This window comes from Dermacentor andersoni, chromosome 3, assembly GCF_023375885.2.
Source record: "Dermacentor andersoni chromosome 3, qqDerAnde1_hic_scaffold, whole genome shotgun sequence".
Lineage (NCBI taxonomy): Eukaryota > Metazoa > Arthropoda > Arachnida > Ixodida > Ixodidae > Dermacentor > Dermacentor andersoni.
This window is the reverse complement of record NC_092816.1, coordinates 35,024,015-35,046,258: the sequence shown is the minus strand read 5'-3', so window position 1 is coordinate 35,046,258 and position 22,244 is coordinate 35,024,015. Positions and strand designations below refer to the sequence as shown.

The 22,244-nt window shown below is 41.8% G+C and overlaps 2 protein-coding genes across 7 annotated transcripts in view; one reads left to right on the top strand and one right to left on the bottom strand.

Annotated features, from left to right (window-relative positions):
• Nucleotides 1-13,060, top strand: part of Camta (Calmodulin-binding transcription activator) — a 564,954-nt gene extending 551,894 nt beyond the window's left edge. For 2 of the 6 annotated variants that reach the window (XM_050167565.3, XM_050167595.3), the window contains 4 exons: nucleotides 174-248; nucleotides 1,419-1,449; nucleotides 4,740-4,860; nucleotides 6,359-13,060. In XM_050167565.3, the coding sequence (XP_050023522.2) occupies nucleotides 174-248; nucleotides 1,419-1,449; nucleotides 4,740-4,841 (208 nt within the window). In that variant the 3' untranslated portion in view covers nucleotides 4,842-4,860; nucleotides 6,359-13,060. The remainder of the gene's footprint in view (nucleotides 1-173; nucleotides 249-1,418; nucleotides 1,450-4,739; nucleotides 4,861-6,358) is intronic. The other 4 variants (XM_055064739.2, XM_050167573.3, XM_050167587.3 and 1 more) reach the window with 4 other exon arrangements.
• A 7,740-nt stretch (nucleotides 13,061-20,800) lies between these two features.
• Nucleotides 20,801-22,168, bottom strand: LOC126517866 (uncharacterized). Its single transcript, XM_050167683.3, has 3 exons — nucleotides 22,000-22,168; nucleotides 21,729-21,833; nucleotides 20,801-21,476 (listed from the first exon to the last, which is right to left on the bottom strand). Exons 2-3 carry the CDS (start codon nucleotides 21,811-21,813, stop codon nucleotides 20,854-20,856), a joined length of 708 nt encoding a protein of 235 aa, XP_050023640.1. The 5' UTR covers nucleotides 21,814-21,833; nucleotides 22,000-22,168; the 3' UTR covers nucleotides 20,801-20,853.
• Between the last annotated feature and the right edge of the window lie 76 nt (nucleotides 22,169-22,244).

The window sequence follows — 22,244 nt, the reverse complement described above, 5'->3', positions numbered from 1 at the left end:
GTAAAACATAGAACATGGTAAAACATAGTTAAAATATTTGTGTCAAGGTTTCAAACAGCTTTAAGCTGAAAATTGCAGGGGTAAAATTTGCATTGTGCTTATGCAAATACAGTTTGTACTCACAGCTGAGAAGAGTGTGTTTTGAGTCCTTAAGTATCAAGTTTCCATTGCAGGCGAACATATTCCCAGCGGCGTCAGCACCAGGCCGCTAGGAAGATTCAGCAGTTCATGAGACAGTCGAAAAACAAGTGAGTCTACTCAGAGGAGCACTTTCTTTTCCTATCGCCTTCAAAAGTGAGGGTATTATGAGGGACCTGAATGAGATGCTGCGCATTATTCTTAGCTGCCAAGGCAGAAATAGCTGGCAAGTTGAACTGGTTTATCGTACAATTCTAAGGATATGCAGGTTGTTTATTGCTCTGAAAGTGTTAAGTAGTCAGAAATGAAAATTGGGCAATAAAATAGTTATACCGTTGGGTTATAGACCTGTCGGTTAGTGACATCTGTCATTGCAGATTTCATGTCAGCCAGATGTGCTCTGTAGACAACCAGACTCTAACTAGTTGCAGTGCCTTGATGGTTTACTTGTCATTTAATAGATTTGAAACTGGTGCTGCAAGCAATTCAGAATATTAACATCTTGGCTTTATATTGCTGCTCCAAAGTGTCACATCCATAATTTTGTTTCTGGATAGATACATACAAAGGCCTCCTTTTGTATCAAGGAGCCAACAGGTGTCACATCGCCACAGAGGGACATCCTTGGGATACACATTCCCATTTCTTTCTAACACTATACATTTTATTGCCATTCACCTATTCTCCAGCATTCTCTCACTTATCTGTATAATTTTTGAATATTAATCACCCCTTTGGCTGATTTTTAATCTCAATATTTTCTGAGCCTCTGCTCTTGCCTCATATATTTACTGCTGAAGAGCATTACACTTTGTACAATGTGTGTATACATGCATATGGAACACTGTTTTGTCCGAGGACAGTAGGGGTGGACACTAATCAATCCCCTAAACAGTGGCATATGCAGTGATGAGGCATGGGTTGATCCTAATCACTACTCCTCCCCCCCCCCTTCTTAATTAATTATGTGCCTAAGCCGCTGTCACGCTTACTCTGCCCTTTAACCAACACACTTGAATGCATTCAAACAAAGTGTTGATGCTGCAGCTATGGCCACTAAGTGCAAAAATTGCTGTCCGAATCGGAATCAGCCTTGAAGATAATGCACTACTCGCTACACTTTGCTTATGCATCTATACATAGCATGATTAAATCATTTTAGGTACCACCAGTGTGCATGCAACAACAGTTCTGTCATTATCCTTCCCTCTGTTTTATTCCTAAGCTCACATAGTATGCTGACAGGCTTTCTCTTTCTCTCTCGTACTTTCACACAAAAGCAGCATGTGGGAGTTTTTACATGGGAAAGTGGTGAGTCGTCTCTTCCTGCTCTCAATCGGTCATTCTTACTCTCTTTATTTCCCTGAACCTTCTCATTCTCACTCACACATTTGGTTATTGTTTTCTTTCTGTGACATTTTTCTTGAACGCAGCACATATTTCTACAAGAATGCAAAGCGCACAAAATGTTTTCAAAGTATGAAAGGCGAGGTGGATCCATGGCTGAGTGGAGTGTAATTAATAAAGGAGCAGGGGAAACAGCGATGAAGGAAGCAAATTGGTTGCTGTTTGTCTTTCGGCATGCACAAACTACTGTATGCAGACACAAGTTGTATGTGAGCATATGTGATTGGAGTGCAACATTTATGTGTTCCATTTGCATGGTCACGTGTTCCTTGCCTCTGTGTAAGCGAGACAAAGGACTCGCAGGATAATGACTACATCAATCGATCAACAGTGGGGCAAGGGGAGTTGTTCACAACATCAAGTTGTTGCCCCGAATAACCAAGTCCTGCTGTCGAAACATTGGCCCCAGGCATAGGCGTTTCTTGCGCACTCCCTATTGATCATTTCTATGTAATATCTTTACAATGAAAACAGTTACATTAAAGTTGGAAATTATGATTTTTCCAATGACACTGCCCTTTTTACACTAGCTTATTTGCTAACTCAAATAAGAATCAAATGTGCGTGACTGCCATGAGTCTAAGATTTGTACCATTTTGCCTGAATACATACTGAAGAAGATCTGCTGTTTCAAAGAAGTATATAATATATCAACTTTGCCCCCTAAAGATGCTCTAATAAATGCAGTTTACAGAATTGTGATATTTTATATTGCTGTTACACACTTGTAAACATTATGCTTCGTTTCCTCCCCCCCTCCTCAATTTCTGACAATGTTTGCATTAAAGAATTGACAGCCTTTTTGTTCAGTTGAATATGTAAATAAATTGATGACCTTGGTCAAAAATCTGCTCTAAACATTCAGTAGATCATAACTTTCTCCTTGAAATGAAGTGAACCTAATCAATATTGGTTCGATAAATACCAAATATATATTCTTGTGGGGGCTCTTTAGGTAGAGCTTTTGCTTACACTACTGGAAATTGTTCATTGTCTGTGGTGATTTTTTAATTTCTTTCCTTGTTTTCTTGTCTGTTGTCCTTATAGCCCTTGCAGGCGTCTCAGACTAGGGCTGGGCAAAGATACATTGCAATTGTATCATGATAACGATACAAGATACTCAGGCAAAAAGTATTTGAAATACAGATACAAGATACTACCCCAATTATTTTATCCGCTACAATACTTTCCATTTGTATCTGAAAATACTTCGCAGTAAACACATATCCACAAAAATGCTTGCTTGGAAATTTCGTAACTCCAACCAACCTTGTTTCATTTAGATGAAATGTCTGTTAGTATCTAAACATTTTTCTCTTTCTTGCTCAAAGTATAATAGTTTCATTCTGAAACAATTTATTGGGGTTGCTTTAGCAGCTTAACATGAATGCTCTTTATACGCTGTGCTGTCAGAAGTTTTTGCTTGTCGCTTTTGTAATTGAAGGGAGTCGTTACTCTTTCTTGCCGTCCAGCTAGCGGGTCACCACCATGCTGAAGCACATCAATAAGAAGCCTCTACACGTAAACGTATTACCGTTTATGCATGTAACATAGTCCAAAAAATTCACCGTCGATTACGATACTTTCTGATGTGAAATTTCAGCGGAGCTCTATACATGTTTTCATTTCGAGATATATTGACCCAAAGAATTGAGAGAGTCGGCGATTGTCGAAACTTTGATCTATGGGTCAAGCGCACTGGCTTTTATACATGACTTGTCGAAGGTTCCAGTGTAATCGCTGATGCCACGTGGCTTCCAGAAAGTACTACACGATTCACGTCGTGCATACAATCAGATTACAAAACAATCACAAACCATGACAGTCGAAACAAGCGTAAACAAGACCAAACTAAATAAACCAAACAAGCGAGAGGGAGTGCTGACGCGAGCAGACGATAGTACGAAACGAGCGGTCCGGCTCAGACCAGTTACGTGTACGCATCGAGCGGTGACAGGTCTGCATGACACCAGTTTCCCGCGTGCTGATCACTCAAGGGGCCGCTCTCATTGGTCTCTGCCGTTCACAGCTCGCGTCTTTCATAATTCGCTCCACCTTTGCTCTTTCATCTTTCTCTGTGCTTGTTCATTCGGTTACGCCGCCAACGTCGCCAACGCAGACGCTGACACTTGCCGCAAGAGCGGGCGTCTAAGATCTGCGCTCTGAATATTGGAATATTGCTTTTTGTGCTTGCGAGCAACAATCATGTACACAAAATCGCTGCCTTATGCACATGTCTTCGGGAAGCAGCGCCATCCACGCTTTGGTTCACAACAGACAAACTTACATCCATGAGATCCTTCAAATCGCTGAGGTGTGAAAACCACTAGATGCAAGGCAACCCCATTCTTGCATTATTCAGACTTCGTACCAAAGCACCGTGCAATAGAAACTTCGATGACAACACTATAGCAGCATCAAATTTTGCACGAAAGACGCCGTATGCATTGGCGTTAACAGAACAGTACGGTGGCTACCAGCAAGTGTCATGGCACCGACGAAACTAAAAACAAAAGATCAAGACACTAAAAGGTTGGCTGCGCACAGACGTTTGCGTGCTTGTTTTTGTAGAGATGGCATGAGTGCCAACACGTGACTCGACTCCACTAATAAGGACGTGCAGACCTCATCACCTGCCCTCGCTCAAGGGCTGTGGCAGAAAGAAAAAAGAATGTCACTGCCTATAGTATTATTGGGGTGGCTTAGTGGCAGCAGCATCAGCTTGAGAAGTGGAGTTCAGCCGACATTTATATAGTTTCTCACGGTGATGTTGCAGTAGCAGTATTTTGTATCTTAAGACACACGATACATTATTTCATGTATTGGAAATACAAATACTGATACACGTCTTGCCAGATGTATCATGATACAGGTACAAGATACCCGAAGAATATCCAAGATAGTATCTAAGATACATGTATCTTCGATATGCCTAGCACTGTCTCGGACACATCTTAGTCACATCATTGTGGTTTAGGGATGCTCGGCAGTGGACTACGTATTTGATTTGACACAACTTAAAGTTGTGCCTAGAATTCTGAAAAACTCAGTTCAAGTAAATACTTACTAACTATGCTTCGTATCACATGTCTATTTTATTTCCGATCAGTTACGTTTTTTGTAACTTTACCACACACAACCTTAAGCTGCGTGGATGGACCAGGCAATTGAACTTGCTGTTACTGCCCTTTCAGATTGCAGAGAGAGCGTGCCTTAGCTGCCGAAAGAGAGAGGCCAGCAGTGGTCGTTCCAGCGCCGCCACGGCTGCCCACAAAATCCCAGGAACTGCCTTCTAGCTTCAAGGAGGCTTGAAAGGTCAGACTACTGCTCACCTGGTGTGGAATTCTTTGGTTTAAATTCTGTCAAAGGCACCTAGAATGACAAAAAAAGCAATTCAAGAAAAAAGACCGCACATGTGACAACATAACCAAGGGAAATCGCTGAGGCTTGTCATATCCAACAAGCAGGCAGCTTCTGCATCAGCTGTGCTTCTGCAGCTCTTTATCAAAAAGAAGTTAAGCTGTTAGTCATGCGTTGGTTCAACTAATTATGGTCACAATTATTTTCCTTTACGATCCTTAATCAATTTATAATAAAGAGGGATTGAGGGGAAACATCCAGGTGTCGCATTTGCATAAGGTGCTTGTATATTACTGTTTTACCTCTTTCTGTATTTCAGTATAAATGCTCAGTTGTGCTCGGCACATGTGTCCTATCTTCCTCCTTTAACTTGGCCCTTGTTCAATGCATTTGTTCTAAAATGAACCGATATCAACTCACACAACTCGCAGCCATGCATTCTTTCTTTTAAAGAGACACTCAAAAGAGGTATAATGTCAAGCCACTTCACTACATTGCACTTGTGGAGTTGCAAGCAGCTCAGTCTCACCACGAGTGAGGGCCTGGTGTGCCAGAAAGAGTGTAAATATTAAGATGAGTGATGAGATCATATTGAATTGCTCACATGATCTCCTTGTGACTTCATCAATTCTTTACAGTGTCTGCTTGGTGCTAAGTAAATTGTTTACTGCCTAAGTAGCATAACACTGGCAGCTAGTGTGGATTTTTACTGTGAAGATACTGTGAAATCTGTGATGTCAAACTAATGTCAGCTAATGGTGTTGGTGTGAAATTCTAAAACACAAGTTCAGCCTCTTTTGTCAACCGACAATCACTGTTACTTTCGCTGGAGAATTGCAAGCCACATTTTGAAAAGATGATCTACACTTCTAAATAGATTTAGCATTTCCCCTTTAATGTGCTTTCACATGCGAAAGTAACAGACCACCCAGCATTTTTTCAAACCGTGGTTGAAAGTCACTTGATGGAACAGTATCTGTTACTTCTTGTGTAAGGCAATGTCGGATGTCTGAAAAACATCAAGTAGAAACAACATCTTTGCTAGATAATGCAAAATTAAAGTCAGCACAGAAAGGGAGGGTCTGTTACTCTTGCTACTGCTAAAATACCTTGCTACTGCTAAAATACCTTTGAGGATTGAAGCCATTGCATTAGAAAGAAACATGGACAAAGAAGAGGACATTACACCATGGGAACACAGACAAAAAAGAGGACAAGACACCACAGGCACTTGTTCCCATGGTGTTCTGTCTTCTCCTGTGTTCGTGTTTCTTTGCACTACAACGGCTTCAATACATGTCGACCAATGTGCCCAAGAAGTATTACTGTGTTACCTTTTAGGATATAAGTGGGAAAAAAGAAGGTTACCCTATTCTTTGAAAAAATAATTATGAGTTTTTGGTTGCTGTGTTAACCACTCTCGGATGTCCTCTTCGTCCTTATCATGTTTCAGCAGTGTGAGCTCAAGCGACAAGTGCATGAGGGAGAAGGAAACGTCTGGAGGAGAGACGATGGTGGAAAGCTGCAGCAGCTTTGCTGATGCGAGAATTTTGGTTTCCACGCAGCGCTTGGAATCCACAGCTTCAATTACTTTCTGCATACATATGTATAACGCAGTCCCTGCCATTTGGGTTATTTTGAACATGTACTTTTATGTCCTTCACTTTTGCTGTTGCGAGAAAATGCGTTTGTACAAGGTTGTTACTTTTCTTGCCCAGAATTGTGCACTCAGTACAGAGCGCACTTTTAATTTGCGTTATTTACATGGCATCGCTTGTTGAGGTTGTTAATCCAGCACATTACTTGGCAGTGTGACCTCAGAATAGAGGGATCCTTTTTGTGAACTTGGAAATTAATTTCGTGTACCAAAAACTTTTTTGGCATCTTTTTCTTCTTTTGCGCTTTCTTTTTACACTTCTTCTTTTCTCTCTCTTTTCTTTTTTTTCAACATATAAATTCTCATGAACCTTGTTTTACACATTACTTCCCATGCTTATAGCCTTCTTTTCTTCTGTGTTCATGACATAAACATACACACAAAAAAATACGCAGTATGGTACAAATGTTTGTAAAACCATAAAAGCCTCCTTCCTCCATTAGACACAAATCTTTTTCTCTGCTGCACCTTTCATCTTCACCACAAGACACGCACACAAACACAGTCTAAAAAAATTAAAATGAAGAGAGAGAGAGGTATGGAGAGCATTGTTTGTAATGACTGTTCGCGTTTTCATCAGTAATTTATCTTCAGTGTGACTTTTTAAATGTTGTCTGTAAAAAAAAACACAAAAGCTCAGTGTTGCCTTTCGACACAGGTTCTTATTTTTATGTTTTCTGCGAAACTGTCAATCACTCCATATTTTGCACTTACCAGTATATGATAACTGCTGTGTAAACATAGGACAGGACGCGAGTTCTGCAGTGGATGTCTCTCAGTTTCTTTGTTGTTGCTGTGTCATCTCACTGATATATATTTATATATACGCATATTCCTGTTGCCAGAAACGCTTGCTTGACAATACGTTAATAACCATTTTTGCTGCTGCATGGAAGAATTATTTTTGTCCACTGTGAAGGTGGCGGCTTTGTGCGCACAGAAACACTCTGCCTGCAAGCTCCCAAGAAAAATACAAGTAAAAAAAAAAGCCGAAGTGGGACGATGTTGGTCTCAAGAGGTCAGTCCCGGTACAAACAACGTTCTGGCATGAATAGTCAAGGTGTCAGATGTCATTACTGAAGGCAAGATATAGACACGAGGCCAGAGTGAATGCCCGTAAAGTGAATTTACATACACGGTGCAACTGCTGACATCTATTATGCTCTCAAATAGAAAGGTAGTAGAAACCACAGGTAGGCATTCTGTTTATTGAAAAAAAATGAACACATTGAGTAATGTGTGCACAGGAGTAGCCAAAGTAGCAGCTTCTTTCTCATTTAAAAATTCAGATAAAGTTTTGCAGTTTCACTTACGTGCACAGAGAAATTATCAGCTGTTTATTTCCCAGCTTCGTGTGCATGATTTTCCCAGTTCTCTGAATCGAACTCGAATTTTGCTGGGAAAATAGACTGTGCAGCTGTCGAGGATTAACAAAATTTAATCGTCTAGTGCTACAGTAGTGAACCAGGCACAGAAACATTCAGCGTACAGTCAGCGTCAAAACTCTGCAGGGCGTGATTTCTGCAAAACATCTTTATTTCCCAGCAGTTCATGCCCACAGCCAGTGAGAGCGTACAACACTGTATTGTTTGCATACATACCAGTACGGGCTACAATTCCTAGTGCTATGCTGTGGAAAGGTTCAGTTTTGTTTCAGATTCCGCAACTTTTGATGCCAACTGGACGCACACGCTTTAGCACATTGGTAGACCGGAGCACCTGCGTCTTGCGATATTGATGCATACGAGGGAGTGTTATGAAATACATCTTTGTTGCTGACTGTTTTTGCTCGTGCCGTGCATTGGTGTAACATTCCCGCCAACGCCTTGTCTGTTCTTTCCTGTTGTCACATGTCCGTGCCATAGGTACAAACTATGTAGTAAGGTGAAGAGAAGGTTGTAAAGGAATTGTTGCTGCTTTAACAGGGCACTGTTGATGGGTGCCACATACTTTTGATTTATGGTAAGGCCAGCCAGTCTGTTTGCCAAGCACATGCTTATCAGAGGCATGTTTCATGTGCTCAGCTTCTATGTTGCTGTGTATTCTTAGGGATAAAGCTGCCATGGCCATTAGTCCCTCAGGTTTTAAGTGCTAATCTATTTGAGGCACCACCTGAACTTTCGGGAGTGAAGGGTGTTTTGTTTGATGTTTAGCATTGTGCTCAGAGATTCCTGTGGTAAGGACCCACCTGAGAAATGCGCCTCTATATCAGGACGTCCAAATGAGCCTGCTGAAGCACAGCACCACTAAACCTTTTAATGAAAAAATCTGAATTGCACTTAGATGTGAAGTTACAATGACCAAAGGTTTAGAGTTGTGAGGTCAGAAAGTTCAAAATTAGTTTCATGCCATTTTGTACCCCAGCATAAAACTTGTTACGAATAACTGTAACAAGTGTCTAAACCATAAATATTGCTTTTATATTTGCACATTTTATCACTGCATGTCCTTTGACTTGCAAGGTGAACTTATCTCACACATTATGAATGTTATCACAGCCGTTATTGAAGAGATGACAACTGCAATTTGTGCACCTGTATGAATGCTACTGTGCAAGTTAGTCTGCAGCGTCCACTCTCATTGGAAACGCTGCGTGTGTGGCATTGTTTTCCAACTGAGAGATAGTGACGTGCCAACATGTCTTTGTCGGACAATGACATGTGACATGACAGTACAGCTATCTCTCATTTAAGCATCCCATTCAGACACAAAGCTCAAAACCAGTATCGCGACAAAATCACAACAAGCAGCTGAAAGAGGCAAAGTTGAGTGACAGGGCTGCCTTCAGCTCCCAAGATCAAAAGTGGTGCATCAATTGGAGAAGCATTCGAGAATATGGGGGTAATGAAAAACAAAAGCATGCCTGCAATTTACTGGCAAGTAGTGTGGAGTGTTAACTTTTTGCTTGATTGCTTTTTGGAGCATTCATGCCACTCTCAACAAACTACAAACCATGTGCTACCGCCGCTGCTCATAATGCTAATGCTAAATAATGCTAATGCAGCATTATTTCAGTCTGTTAGGAATCTACAGCATAGCAGCTGCTCACCTGTGCTTACCTAATGGCAAACAGTTAATGGGCTCACAGCTCACACTAATATATTTGAGTAAACAACGTGCTGGACATTGTTGGTAAGCAGTAGCATTTCCAAGTCCTTCATGTACTTGTGCGAGGAATGACTTCAGAAAAAGAATACTGCGGTATACTCAGTGTCCCCCTTGCCAAATCTACAACTAACAGCAAACATTGCTAGTATTTTATGAAGCATTGCAGGGCATATTATTCAGGCAAAGGCGAAGATGTTCTGGGAGCTTGGTTGAATCAGCTTCTTGAAGCTTTTGTATTACTTGTGAAACATACGTAGCCTGGCTTATATTACATGCCCTTCCCGAGGTACATGGATTTTATATGTGCCAGTATATTTGAACGCCCGGGATTAGTACTGCCCTTCTAGGTAACTAGTGCTTACACAACCAAGAGCAGCGGCCTTTCTTTTTCTATATATAGTACGCGGAACTCGGGCAACTAGGGTTGCACATGTAGTTAGAGTAGCTTTAAGTTAAGTATTAGCAACCAAGCATCTCAGAGCACCTGATTAGCAATCTAATCCAAGGGACCTGCTAGATTCATAGACGAGTTGGGCATGATTTCTCACTCACAGAAATCCAAACTCTTAAGGAGCAATGTGAAGCAGCACAGGGATTCAAACTAAAAAGAAGCCAGAGGAGGCAACAGGTATCTGCAGGAATGGCCAGAGAGAAAGGATCTCTCGAAGTGTTAAATTGGGTGACGAGGAAGAATGCATTATCTGCGCGCGTATGTCGGTGATTCTTGTTGACTGTCTTCGATGCCAGAAACTGTCCACATCCCAGAGGCTGCTTGTCGCATATACCCACGGCCCTCCTGCATCTGTGTGCGTACCTGTGTTGATATTCTGGTCATGTCTCGATGCAGTCATGTGACGCCAGCGCGCGTCTGCGTGCAGAGTTGGCCGCATGTACATACTATACGTGTAGTCACACTGTATACCCAGCAACGCAGTCCCAATGTACTGAGGAGAGGTTACGAAAAAAAAAAAAAAGCAACATACAAGACATGGTAGTGTGCTGTCTTTTTCTTAAAAAAAAAAAGCTTTCACTTGTAAGCGCTACCTAACTATAACTACTCTCTAGTTTCTTCTCTCACCGTCTCTACTTCAAGTGAAGTATACCAGTACAAATACCACCCCCAAGTCCAAGTGTGATGGGCGTTAGTGAGCGCCGTTAGATGTGGAGGAACCCAGAATCGTTGTTGCTGTGACTCTTGCTTTTGCAGATGGGGAGAGAGAAATGATGTGGTCTCTGCGCCAGGTGTGCCCTTACATCTGCATTACAGCACAAGCTTGAAAACATTTGTATCTGGCATGAATTTAATTTCAATTTATTTGGCATTGAATTGTGCCAAGTTGTATAATTTGCCACTGTGTTGTGCAATGCACCCCGATGTTGGCACACACACACTGCCCAAGTCAAGGCTGTTTCTGTGTTGCCAATCACTCCGAGTAAAGTCTGGCAGAACTTGCGTAGCACATATTACCGAGTAATTTTGATTAAGTTTGCATCCTAAAATGCACAATATGATCACGTACATGTGATCAATTATATCTGTAATCATACACATGACTGCACCTGGCTTTTCTTTTATTTGGCAAAAGGAAGAACATGCGGTATGTGCAGTTTCAAATGACACACTTCTGTATTGCCTGCACACACACTGTCTTCTGGACAGAGGCAACATGGTGATGGGTTAACAACGTTTTCATCCGAACACTGATGTATTTGTATAAATTGCAGAGCAGAGGGGCGTCTGGTTCAAATGCCAACCACGAGCCCCATGTAAAACCCATCATATTTGTTCGAAATCGTACATGAAAAACATTGCAAATTGTAACATTTATAATTCCTCCATCCGAATACCTTTTTATTAACAAAAATTGTAACTACTCCTATAAACCTTTTACATCTTTCTTGGGGAGCCTGGTATCCAAGTGCCAGGATAAACCATATTCCTTAATTGCTATGCACTTCAGAGCAGCCTGGATGACAATGCTGCCAATCTCAGAAGCATTTGTCTTTCAGTATATTTTTTTCTCTCTGTGTAGTTTTGCTTTGCTATTCATCCATGCACTGAACATTAACATGCATCTTTGTAGGTGTTTTGGTGAGCTACATGATCAGTACAATGTGCAAGCCTGTTGCAACTAGTCTTTGAAATCTCATAACGAATCTCATCGCGAAGACATGCACACCATTTCAGTGGAGAGACACCAGGATTTTGGATGCAGAAGCTTTAAGCTTTGCTGCTCACACGCCAGTGTAAACACGCTGCATAAGCAGCAGGAAAAGAACAAGGCGAGAGAATGCGTCTGTAAAGCCCACTTAGCCTGGAAAGTGTGCTGCGAGAGGAGCAAACCAGCATAGATACACTTCTCTCTCTCTCTCGCCATCTTTCTGTCACTCTCTCTAGTACCACACCTATATACACACATATATAACTATATTTGTGCTCAGAAACCTTCATCGCGAGATGTGAATAATCGTGATAGCACAAGGTGTCGCTGTTCTTGAGTTGTTTTGTTATTTTTGTTTCTCAGTGCTGTTCGTTTGTGCAAAAGCTGGGTCGCCCAGCGCCAATACAGGGCCGTCAGTGCAGACTCGAATGTCGACGCGGCCGTTACCTGATGCCCCCAGAAGGGAAAGATTCGAAGATTTCTTATTTTTCATGTTGAAACCATTTTTCTACTGTTGCCCCCATGTCCTTTCCCTTGTCTCCTTTCCTCCTCCCTTTGCTCGATACATTTGTGGTGTCCATAGCTGTTTTGTAATTTCTACCTAGGAGTCACTTGTAGAGTTTGTTAAGAGCCTCGTGTTAACGATTTTTTACATATATATAATATATAAATATATATATAATATATATATTTACTGCCAGTTCCTTGGTATTTTTGACAACTGAATATTTTTGCAAAAGTTGCAATTTTTCGTTTTTTCTTGTTTTTCGGTTCATGTTCACCAGTATAGCTGAGACATCTTGATAGCGAGTGAAGAAAAAGCTGCTGCATGATTGATTGCTGTCGAAAGGAATTTATGTGGTCAGGGTGTTGAGAAGAATAGTGTTGCAGGGGAGAGACATGTTAAACGTCTGTTGAGAGCATGAACGTGCTGGCTCGGAGGCAGAGCTAGTAAAGTCGTTGTAAGTTCTGTGAACGTTTATTTTCCCCCACCCCCCCTCCTTTCTTTCAAACTGCGGGGCAGAGAAAAGTGTGATAGTTAAAAAGATGCTTTCATCAAGCCACACGATGTGGGCATAGACACTCTTCAAGCTGCTGTTCTTGTTTCCTGTATCGCAATTTTTTCTTGATCTCATCTGTTACCCCAGCGCCATGTTATCACTAATTTCTCATGCGTGTTTCACTGTGTAAAAACCACAAAAACAAATAAAAACTATTCTTCCTTTCACCACTCTCGGTTCCTTTGTGCTGTTACACTACAGCAGCACTATTACAGTTAAACCTGTACATAACAAAGTCATAGTCTGGACAAAATATTTGTTGTGATAACTAATATATTCATTATAAAAAGCACACAGTTGTGCTGGCAGCTGTTTACACCAGTAGCTAGTGCAGAAATATACCCATTTGCTGGCACCTTACTTTGCAACACAAAGGGTCAAGCCTTTGCTCAGTATTAACTCTGTTTACTATTTGTACACGGTGCAAGCAGTCAAAACGTGTACCTTTTCCATCGTTACCCAAATTAGGATTGCACGTCTGGCTTGCTTTTGCAAATGTGTCAACTTTTTCCTACTAGCTTACATTTTCTATTTCTTTTTTGCATGCATACAGACATCCGGTTTACCGATGCTGCACCTGGCTCTATATTTTTGGTTTTGTTATGGTGGCACAGCACTCATTAATGCTAATTCACTTTTTATAGCAGATTATTTGCTTTATCAATATGTTCGTTCTATTAAACATTGAGCACATTGCTGAGATGCTTGTAAAGGGTGACATACCTTTATTTATGCCCTTTAGGCTTCATTTAATTGTGCCATTTCAATAACAAATTGCGCTGAATTTACTGCAGCGTCGGCATCATCAAAAGCAATCGCTAGCACAACAGGGAAATTTTAAACATAATTTTTATTGCATCCATGAATGTGACCACTACACTTCCACAAAGAAAAATGGTGTATGAATATTAATAAACTAGTTTGCATGCAGTGTACCTGAAACGCACCCAACAGTTTCACAAGCCTCCACCGTTTTAGATAAATGATACCAAGTCGCACTCATGCTATATGCATACGCTATGTGGATGACTATGCTGTGAAACCACATTGTACTTTTTTTTATGACAATGTTTCTTGTACTTGGTACTGTGCTACTGAAAGATGTCAACAGCTCTCTCTTTTAGAACTTCCTTTATTAAGGCAAAAGCGTTAGATCTCTATGACCCAAGGAAAGCCAGAAGCGAACCAAAGGATTTACAGCCATCTATAAAATATGCTTAATGATTAGCAAAGTTAATTAATTATTGATAGGATTAAAATGGATTAAGGCTGGATTAAGGTCAATTAAGATGTCCTAAGGAGGATTGAGATGGATTATCATGGATTAAGATGGATTACAGTAGGCTTTACTAAGCTTTTGCCTTCGCATCTCTTAGTCACTAGGTAAGGACACTCGGGAATTTTCGCTCCCGGCAGCAAGGAATTCTGTGAAGTATTCCTGTGAAGTTGAAATCGAAAAGGGCCATCTTGAGAGAGCTGTTGGATACTTCAAGATTTGCTTTAGTAATCTTAACTATCCTAATGAACAAGCGTGACTGGAATTTCTTGTGCCAGATACTATTTGTTTGCTGCACAGTGCCTATGCTGTCCATTGCACTGATGTAGGAACCAAACACGTATACATCAGGTTTCATTCCTCGTCGTGCAGGGAATCGTCTGTTTCTATCCGTGGTGTTGAAAGCTTGGCGGTGCTACCACCATGGAAAAGTGAAATACGAGCAGGTTAGGGCTAACTGGAATGCCCTCTTGTAACTGCAATTCTCCCTGTTACCTGTAGGAGGTGTTCTACTTTACATTTGCATGCTTACATTTCCTTCATCCGTAACAGCAACTCCCCCCACCCTCCTTCTTATTGTGCAGTATCAGTGTTTATGCAGACACTTGTACTTGCAATGCGCTGCCCACCATTGCTCCCCTTCATCTTCTATGGAGCATTTACAAAACAACAACAGTTAAGTCCGTTCACAAAGGAAGCAGTTGTCTCATCATCTTTCCCGATTTCGATCAACACTTGACTCTAGCAGATCACCAGCACGTTACTAGAACTTTCTTTGAACCATTCAGTAATATTTACCACAATTTAATGTGTCATCAAAAAAAAAAAGAGATTGCACCCTAACTACTGCAATACCACAGGAACATGAGACCAAGTCATGTTCACACATGCTGCAGTGGCCAGAATGCAATCCCTGCTGTGCAGGCACTCATGAGACTCATGAGCTACCTTCATGAACAGCAGAAGAAAACAAAGCTTCGATCACTATGAACCACATTAAGCCACTTCAAAGCGCGATCGCGAACAGAAATAAAGAAATCACTATTTTGCACCATGTGGCCAGAAATGGTACAAGCCATACAGAGCTGTTTTAGTGCCCTCGCAGCAGGCACTCGCATTGCTAACAGCCCTGCACCCTTTGCAGACAATGTACTGCTTCCTACACCACCAATTCAAGAAGAAATAGTGAAAAGATCCTTCACAAATGTATGCCAGTCTGAGCAACTGATACATCAACGACAGCGAGGCTGTGTAAGCAAGTTTTCATACCCTTCAGCAGTGTACCAAGGATCTGTACGCTGGCTGTTCTTAGTAACGGCTTCAATGCTGGCTGTGTTTCAGTACCGCACCATCAGCTTTCAGTGCCACAGCCATACAAACTCCCAGCTGACATCTAACGTGGAGCCGGTAAAAGGCAATGTGAAAAACAAAAATAAAGAATTTGTTGTCTATTCAAATAAGGTATACGCAAGGCAACTTTTGTTTTATATTCATTGAATAATTTGACTTCAAAGCAAGAATTTGGTACTCTAACTCTTTTATTAACATTTGATATCGAGCATGCCAACCTTCACCATCGCACAAAAACGGCTGCGGAACACTTTAACAGCTTCGCTGTAAAATGTTTTTTTTTAATCTATGCCTCCAGCTCGCAATAGCAAGGGAACAGCATGGCAACCCTCTGCACAGCCTTCCTTATTTCCACTGATGCACAGCTTTGAACCTAAGCTAGAAAAGTGGTCGTGCAGGACATCAGCATCGCACACTCAAAAGATGTATGGTGGTTTAACATCTAAAGGCAACGCATAGGCTATGGGCGGTGCCGTAGTGGAGGGGACTCGACTGATTTTGACTACATGGGATTCTTCACCTAATCCAAGCCCACAGGAGCTATCGCATTTGCCCCCATCTGAGAGTAGCTGCCTCAGCTTTCATACCCAGGAATCGAACACAAGACCTCGCTCTGAGCCACAGAATGCCATTATCATTAAGATGCTGTAGCAGATAGGTCATTCAAAGCAAGACTATGCTTAAGATAATAAAACATGTCTGAAAGCAGCTACCTGCTAGAATAAACACATCTGCAACAAAAATAGCTGCTCAAATTATGAATTTTGTGGAAGCACTATGTAGAACTAGGCACTTGTCTACCGTCAAATGTGAAGCACAGAAAAGTGTGTGCAGGGTTCACGCACGCGCATTACAAGTTCGCGGAGCATGTGCGAATCGCTGCTACTCTGGACTTGTTAAGCTTCAAGGCTGCTACTGTACAGCCTTTAAAGTATAGCTACCTAAGTGACGTAGCCTGCTCCACTATGCAAGTACTCATGTTTTATTCCTATTCTATGCCTGCAACGGTGAAAATGTACCGTTCTTTTGCTCCAATTTTATGTTTGTTTGGGGGCAGTTAATGTTTTGAAATATGTGAAAAGTATTCTAAAAATACTTGCATATACAAAGTGAAAATGCAATTTGAAATCTAAGAGGACACTATTCAACTCATTATTTGAAAGTTTCGAACATTCGCAGACCCCTAGTGACTAGTGTGCTAGATATATACGAGGGCGAATCAGAAAGTCTTTGGCCAAATTTTTTAACCAAATTACGGCTGTAAATGCGAAGTCAACATATCCATTCCCAGCGGTGGACCTTTCTTGGGCCAGCCCGGTCTTATCTGCTGCTAGCTCCGCAGCAAGGCTCTGCTATCAGTTGTTGAAGATACCGGTTGTGCTTCACAAGTCCATGACGTACGAGCAACGAAGTGCGATTCATTTTCTATGGAGCAAGGCATGGACACCCATTGAAATCCAGAGGGAAATGCAGCCCACGTATGGGGAAAGGTGTCTCGCTTTGAGAAGTATGAGGCAGTGGTGGTGCAAGTTCGCAAAAGGCCATGACGACTTGCATGACGATGAGCGTTCGGGGAGGACATGTGCGTCGCCGACTGACGATAGAGGCATCATAAGTTTAGTGCTGCGATGGGACAAATGTCTGCACTGGTGTGGGGACTATGTGCAAAAATAGTGTAAGGTGCGTAGAATAGTATGTATATTTGTATTTACCTGTATGTACCTTATTTTGGCTAATAAAAATATAGGGGAAAAGACTTCCTGGTTCACCCTTATATTAAGAAGGTCCTTCATTTTCGGGCAAAACTTGTGACCTCCTCATTTTTGCACTACGAACAAGATTTATGAAAATCGGATTAAACCCAATTTCTCTCCAAAGTTTTCCCTTTTGTATATGATATAAATAAATGCAGGTGTCATAAAACTCATCAATGCTGCCCATAGGGTGTCTATCAAGTTGACATTTCCAAGTTCCCTGAGTTTTCCAGGTTTTCCCCCGAGTGCCTTTACAAAATTCCCTGAGTGACGCAGAACTATGTTTTATGTCAAGATGGGCTGAAACCACGTCGTCTGATGCTGTCACTCTCTAGTAAGTGTAGTAGTGACGGTGAAACATGTTCGCCCGATAAAGAAGTACACGTGTCACTATGAAAAAAAAAATTTAAAAAAAACGACTTAATCCAGCTTGAATACTAAGGAGTAGTGTTTATATTATTCAAAAAGAGAATAGAAAGCAGGAGTTAGTAAAATGCACAGCAAATTAGATGTCTTCGAAAAAAATTCCAAATAAAGTCGGACATCCTCAGATACGAATAAAAAGGAGATGCATACAGAAGAAAATATTTTCGAATATGATCTATTTCTATCAACTGATAGCAAGCGCAGTGGTATGAGGCCCGAGCTTTGCCACACTCGAGATTCTCAACAGCTCGTAAGTCAACCTCAACTGTCCAGACATACTCTCGGCCAGTGCACGACGCCTCAGTGTTGTGTTTCACTGCTTTAAAGAGTTTATTTTGGTTTGGATGAGGGACATCTGCATCTCGGCATTAGCCAAAACGATTATTATTTTTTTTTGGGGGGGGGGGGGGGGGGGGGGGGCTCGAGCTTTATCAAAACGGAGGCAGCATGCTTCCTTTCCTATTCATTCCTCAATGCGTAGGTTCTTTCTGTTCTTGTCCTCCTTCCGCCACTCGTTCGCCCCACGGACCACGAATTCCCGCAGTTTTCCCCGAGTTTTTCCAGACTACTCAATATCCCTGAGAATTCCCGGTTTTCCCGGTTGGTAGACACCCTGTGCCCACCTTTTGTCAGCGAGTGGTCACGTTTATGATATTATGAATATTATTAATAAGGTATATGTCATGTTTTCATTTAACACTCGAGCGAAAATCTGTATATATAAATAAAGATATATTCAGCGCCTGCTGATTCTGAGTCAAGGAAAGCCTGTTGCTTTTCTTAGTAGCAATGTCAAGATGAATACAACAACGGCACATTGTGTTGCATTTCCCATACGTCGCATATATGTATATATGTAAATGGCGGTAATGCACTACAAAGCAAATTAACACAGCATTGACGTTCTGCAGTGCGAACGGTAGCTGTGATGTTGAGAGGACGCTGCTACGTCTTGTTCAAAGAAGGCTGGCCAATTTGTCTGGTTGGTATTTTATTATCTTTGTGGATAGAGCATATGTTGAACCAGTAAAACAAAGCAACAGACAAAAACGAAAGGCCCAACAGGTTTAGGATGGAAAGAAACGCTCCCAATACATATAACATATTGCTATGGAACAGTTATCTCATTTACCAAGAACAGGCCTATCATGACTGAAGAGATGATGAGGATGACGACGTTATAACTTGGAACAAACTGTTCATTCTCGGCAGGGCTACATGCCTTTAAGATCTTTAAAATCCTTTAAGTTTCTTTGATGCTGGGTGGAATCGAACACACGTCACAAGGGTTCCTCAAGGTCAGCAACCCAACACTTTAGCAGGCTGCACCACAAATGCACTGGGTATGTGCTGCTTTAGAATGAACATCTTCCAAGCCAACATTTTAGCGAGCTGCATCGTGAATGCACTGGGTAATGTGTCGTTCTTCAATGAACCGCTCGTTAACTTGGGTCACTGAGTATGTCCCACTGGGTGTGCGCTTCATTCATTCAGCTATATGTCACATACTCCGATATCGTCCCACTTTTCTAAAGCACTTGCTTGCCAAGGTCACCCATAAGTCTGGCTATAATAGAATGATGAACAAGGAACGACACCAATGGATCGACGAATGTGGTGTGATGACAACGGCATGGCGACAATGGGAAGCCAATACTGACGTGATGACGACAGCGTGACAACAATGGTATGACAATGGTATGCCAATGAATGCATGACGACGATGGCAAGACAATCACATGAGAACAATGGGATGACAGTAAGTGTATGATGAAAATGGCGTGACGAAGACTGTATTATGAAACCTGTATGACAACAACGGCGTGAAGAGTCAGACGACATAGCTGGAGTGGCAATGATGGCACAACCATGACAGTATCATGACGACGGTCTGAGAAATGGAGGCGTGAGAGCGACAGACGACAATGGCATGACAAGGGTGCCATAATCACGATGAAATGACAGTACAACTACAAGACAATAACAAAGAAAGATCGATGTCAATGTAACAATGAAGGCAGTATGACGACGATTGGATGATGTTACTGAAGTGATGACAATTACTGAAACGACAGCATGACGGCGATGGCATGATGATGACGGCATGATGAGAGTCGTGTAAGAAAGCTGGAATGACCATGATGAAATGATCACGACGGCTTCACGACCCCAAACACATATCTAGACCCAAGCTATTTGGACCACAGCATGTGAGCAGAAAGGGCAACGAAAACAGCATGACGAAAGTCAGATCCCGAGGCTGGAATGACAACAGTGGAACGACAATGGCAGCTCAAGTAGGAGCACACACCTAGCGGCCCAAGCAGGTAGACAACTTGGAGCAGTGGGCTGGCTAAGAGGCTAGATAGATGGATAGGCTCAAAATGGATGAAGTAGGCAAAAAACGCTATTCGCATTAAAATATGAGCTGAAATGTGTAAATATTGTAGTTTCCACATCAGTAGAATGCCACTCAAGAATATCATACTGGCGATACAGTAGAACCAGGATACATCGAACCCACACATAACAAATTATTGTGTACACAGACAGCAGTAAAATCCCCTTGAATATTTTTGCATAAATTTTTATTTTATAAATCACATTACCTATATATCGAACTTTTGTCAGATTCCATATATCTGGGTTCAACTGTACACTGAGAAAGAAGCATGTCACCGATCATAACATTAACAGAATGGCATTTCCGGATCCAAACAGATACCTTGTTCACAAACACTGCATTTGACCTTTTAGTAACGAGAAAGGAAATAGCCAACTAAAGAAATATCAAATTCCTCCGATAAAAATGACTAAGTGACCACACTATACTGAACAGTATGAACAAAAGATGAGCACAGAGTGCTCAATTTCAACAACATTTAAGATCTCGCTGAAATTCAGTGCCTCTCGTCTTGTCTGTCTTAATTTTATGTTCACACTGTTTAATTCAGTACGGATCATCAACATGCCCATTTGTAATTCAACCACACTATGCTTACTACACGCACTAACAAGTTAAACAATGCTTGAATGATCATATATAGACCTCTAGTGCAGCCAACAGTACCACACATGGGTACAAGAAAGTAAAACTAAAGCACAGTTCTAGTTTTATTGATACTAAATATAAACAATTCTGAATTATTAACAGTCAATCAAGTTTTGGCTTGACGTACTGGACATTGCTCCTGTGTTTACGCATCAGCTCTAGCATCTTTTCCTTTTTCTCTTCAAGAGTCTCTGGCCTTGGTCTGTTGCGCAACTTCTCCAGCACTCCCATCACAAACTTTTCGGCATCAAACTCCCGTGCTTCATGAATTTGAGCGAGAAGTTCTGCCCTGAAAGCCTGCTCTTTGCTTTTCTCAATTCGATACCTCCGCTTTGACCACAGAAAGTACATCCGCTTGCGCAGTTTCCGGAGCTTGTGTTTCTTCATTTTTTTACGTCGAATAATCAACATGTTTACAGCACGCTTCTCAATAACGATTGCCGTCGGTTGCGGATCTGTCTTCTCGAGGCCAATGGAATTGGTGTCCGTCGACGGGGCTATGACTTTACTGTCTCCAATGACGGTGGTGGGCTTCACAAGGGATGGAAGATTGTAATCCCATGGCCTCCGCAGAGTTGGGAGCGTAACGGGACTTTTGATGCCTGGAGGAACGTATGCTACACTTCGATCTACAGTAGTGGATGCCGGCGAACGCTCCGCTGCGACTCTGCGGAGACAGGATGCAGACACAGGCGATTCCTGATGAGCGATTTGATGCAATCCTCCTGGAAACAGAACATTAACAATAATAAAACAATCATATCGTTGCAAGAAAGAGCACAACCACTCTATACGCATTTGGCCTTTCAGCTTTGCTGCATGTCGCAAGTCACATTACAGATTTGCTAAAGTACCAGCGGATATGTCTAGCAGCCGAACGGAAGACAACCTTGTACAGAAATGGTGCTTCTCTGAATACTAAATAGTACCTTACTATATTGTGTGCCCAATGTGTTCCGTCTGACCACGCAACTTACTCTGTAGTGGCGGGATTAAACGAGCAGCCCTCGCAATGCGACCAGCTTCTGAGGCAGCTCGCGCCAAAGCACGCACGAAAGCCATGGCAGGAAGCCCACTCGACGCTGAAAGACGAAAACAGTTAATGAAATTTAGCAAAATTTTGTGGTGTACGTTTGTCATTACACATCATGGATCGTGTGCATCAAACTTGCTACCACTGGGCGACGTTGGTTGACTATCTGAGAATCGCTACTGGCGTCTTACTAGGAGGAAAGCAAGGTCGTTTACCTTTAGCACTTGGATAGGGACAATAAACTGCAGCCTACGCCCAGCATTTGTTGTAATACAACTGGTCTAATCACGCAAAAAGGAGCTCAGTAGGCAGCCTGAATGGCCTGAACCCCTAAACACGCGAACACACATGCGACCATCATGCGACAAACGGAACTTCATACGGCTCATGCTTTGTCTAGTTTTGGAAGCGTAGAGCAAATAATGGATTCGACTAGATAGGTACCGCAGTACTGCAGTAC

What these genes read in the sequence shown, in the direction of transcription:
- LOC126517866 (XM_050167683.3), bottom strand. Translation starts at nt 21,813, where the DNA reads ATGGCTTTCGTGCGTGCTTTGGCGCGAGCTGCCTCAGAAGCTGGTCGC. An exon ending in TTTAATCCCGCCACTACAGA is followed by an intron (nt 21,477 to 21,728) that starts GTAAGTTGCGTG and finishes TTCTGTTTCCAG; the next exon opens with GAGGATTGCATCAAATCGCT.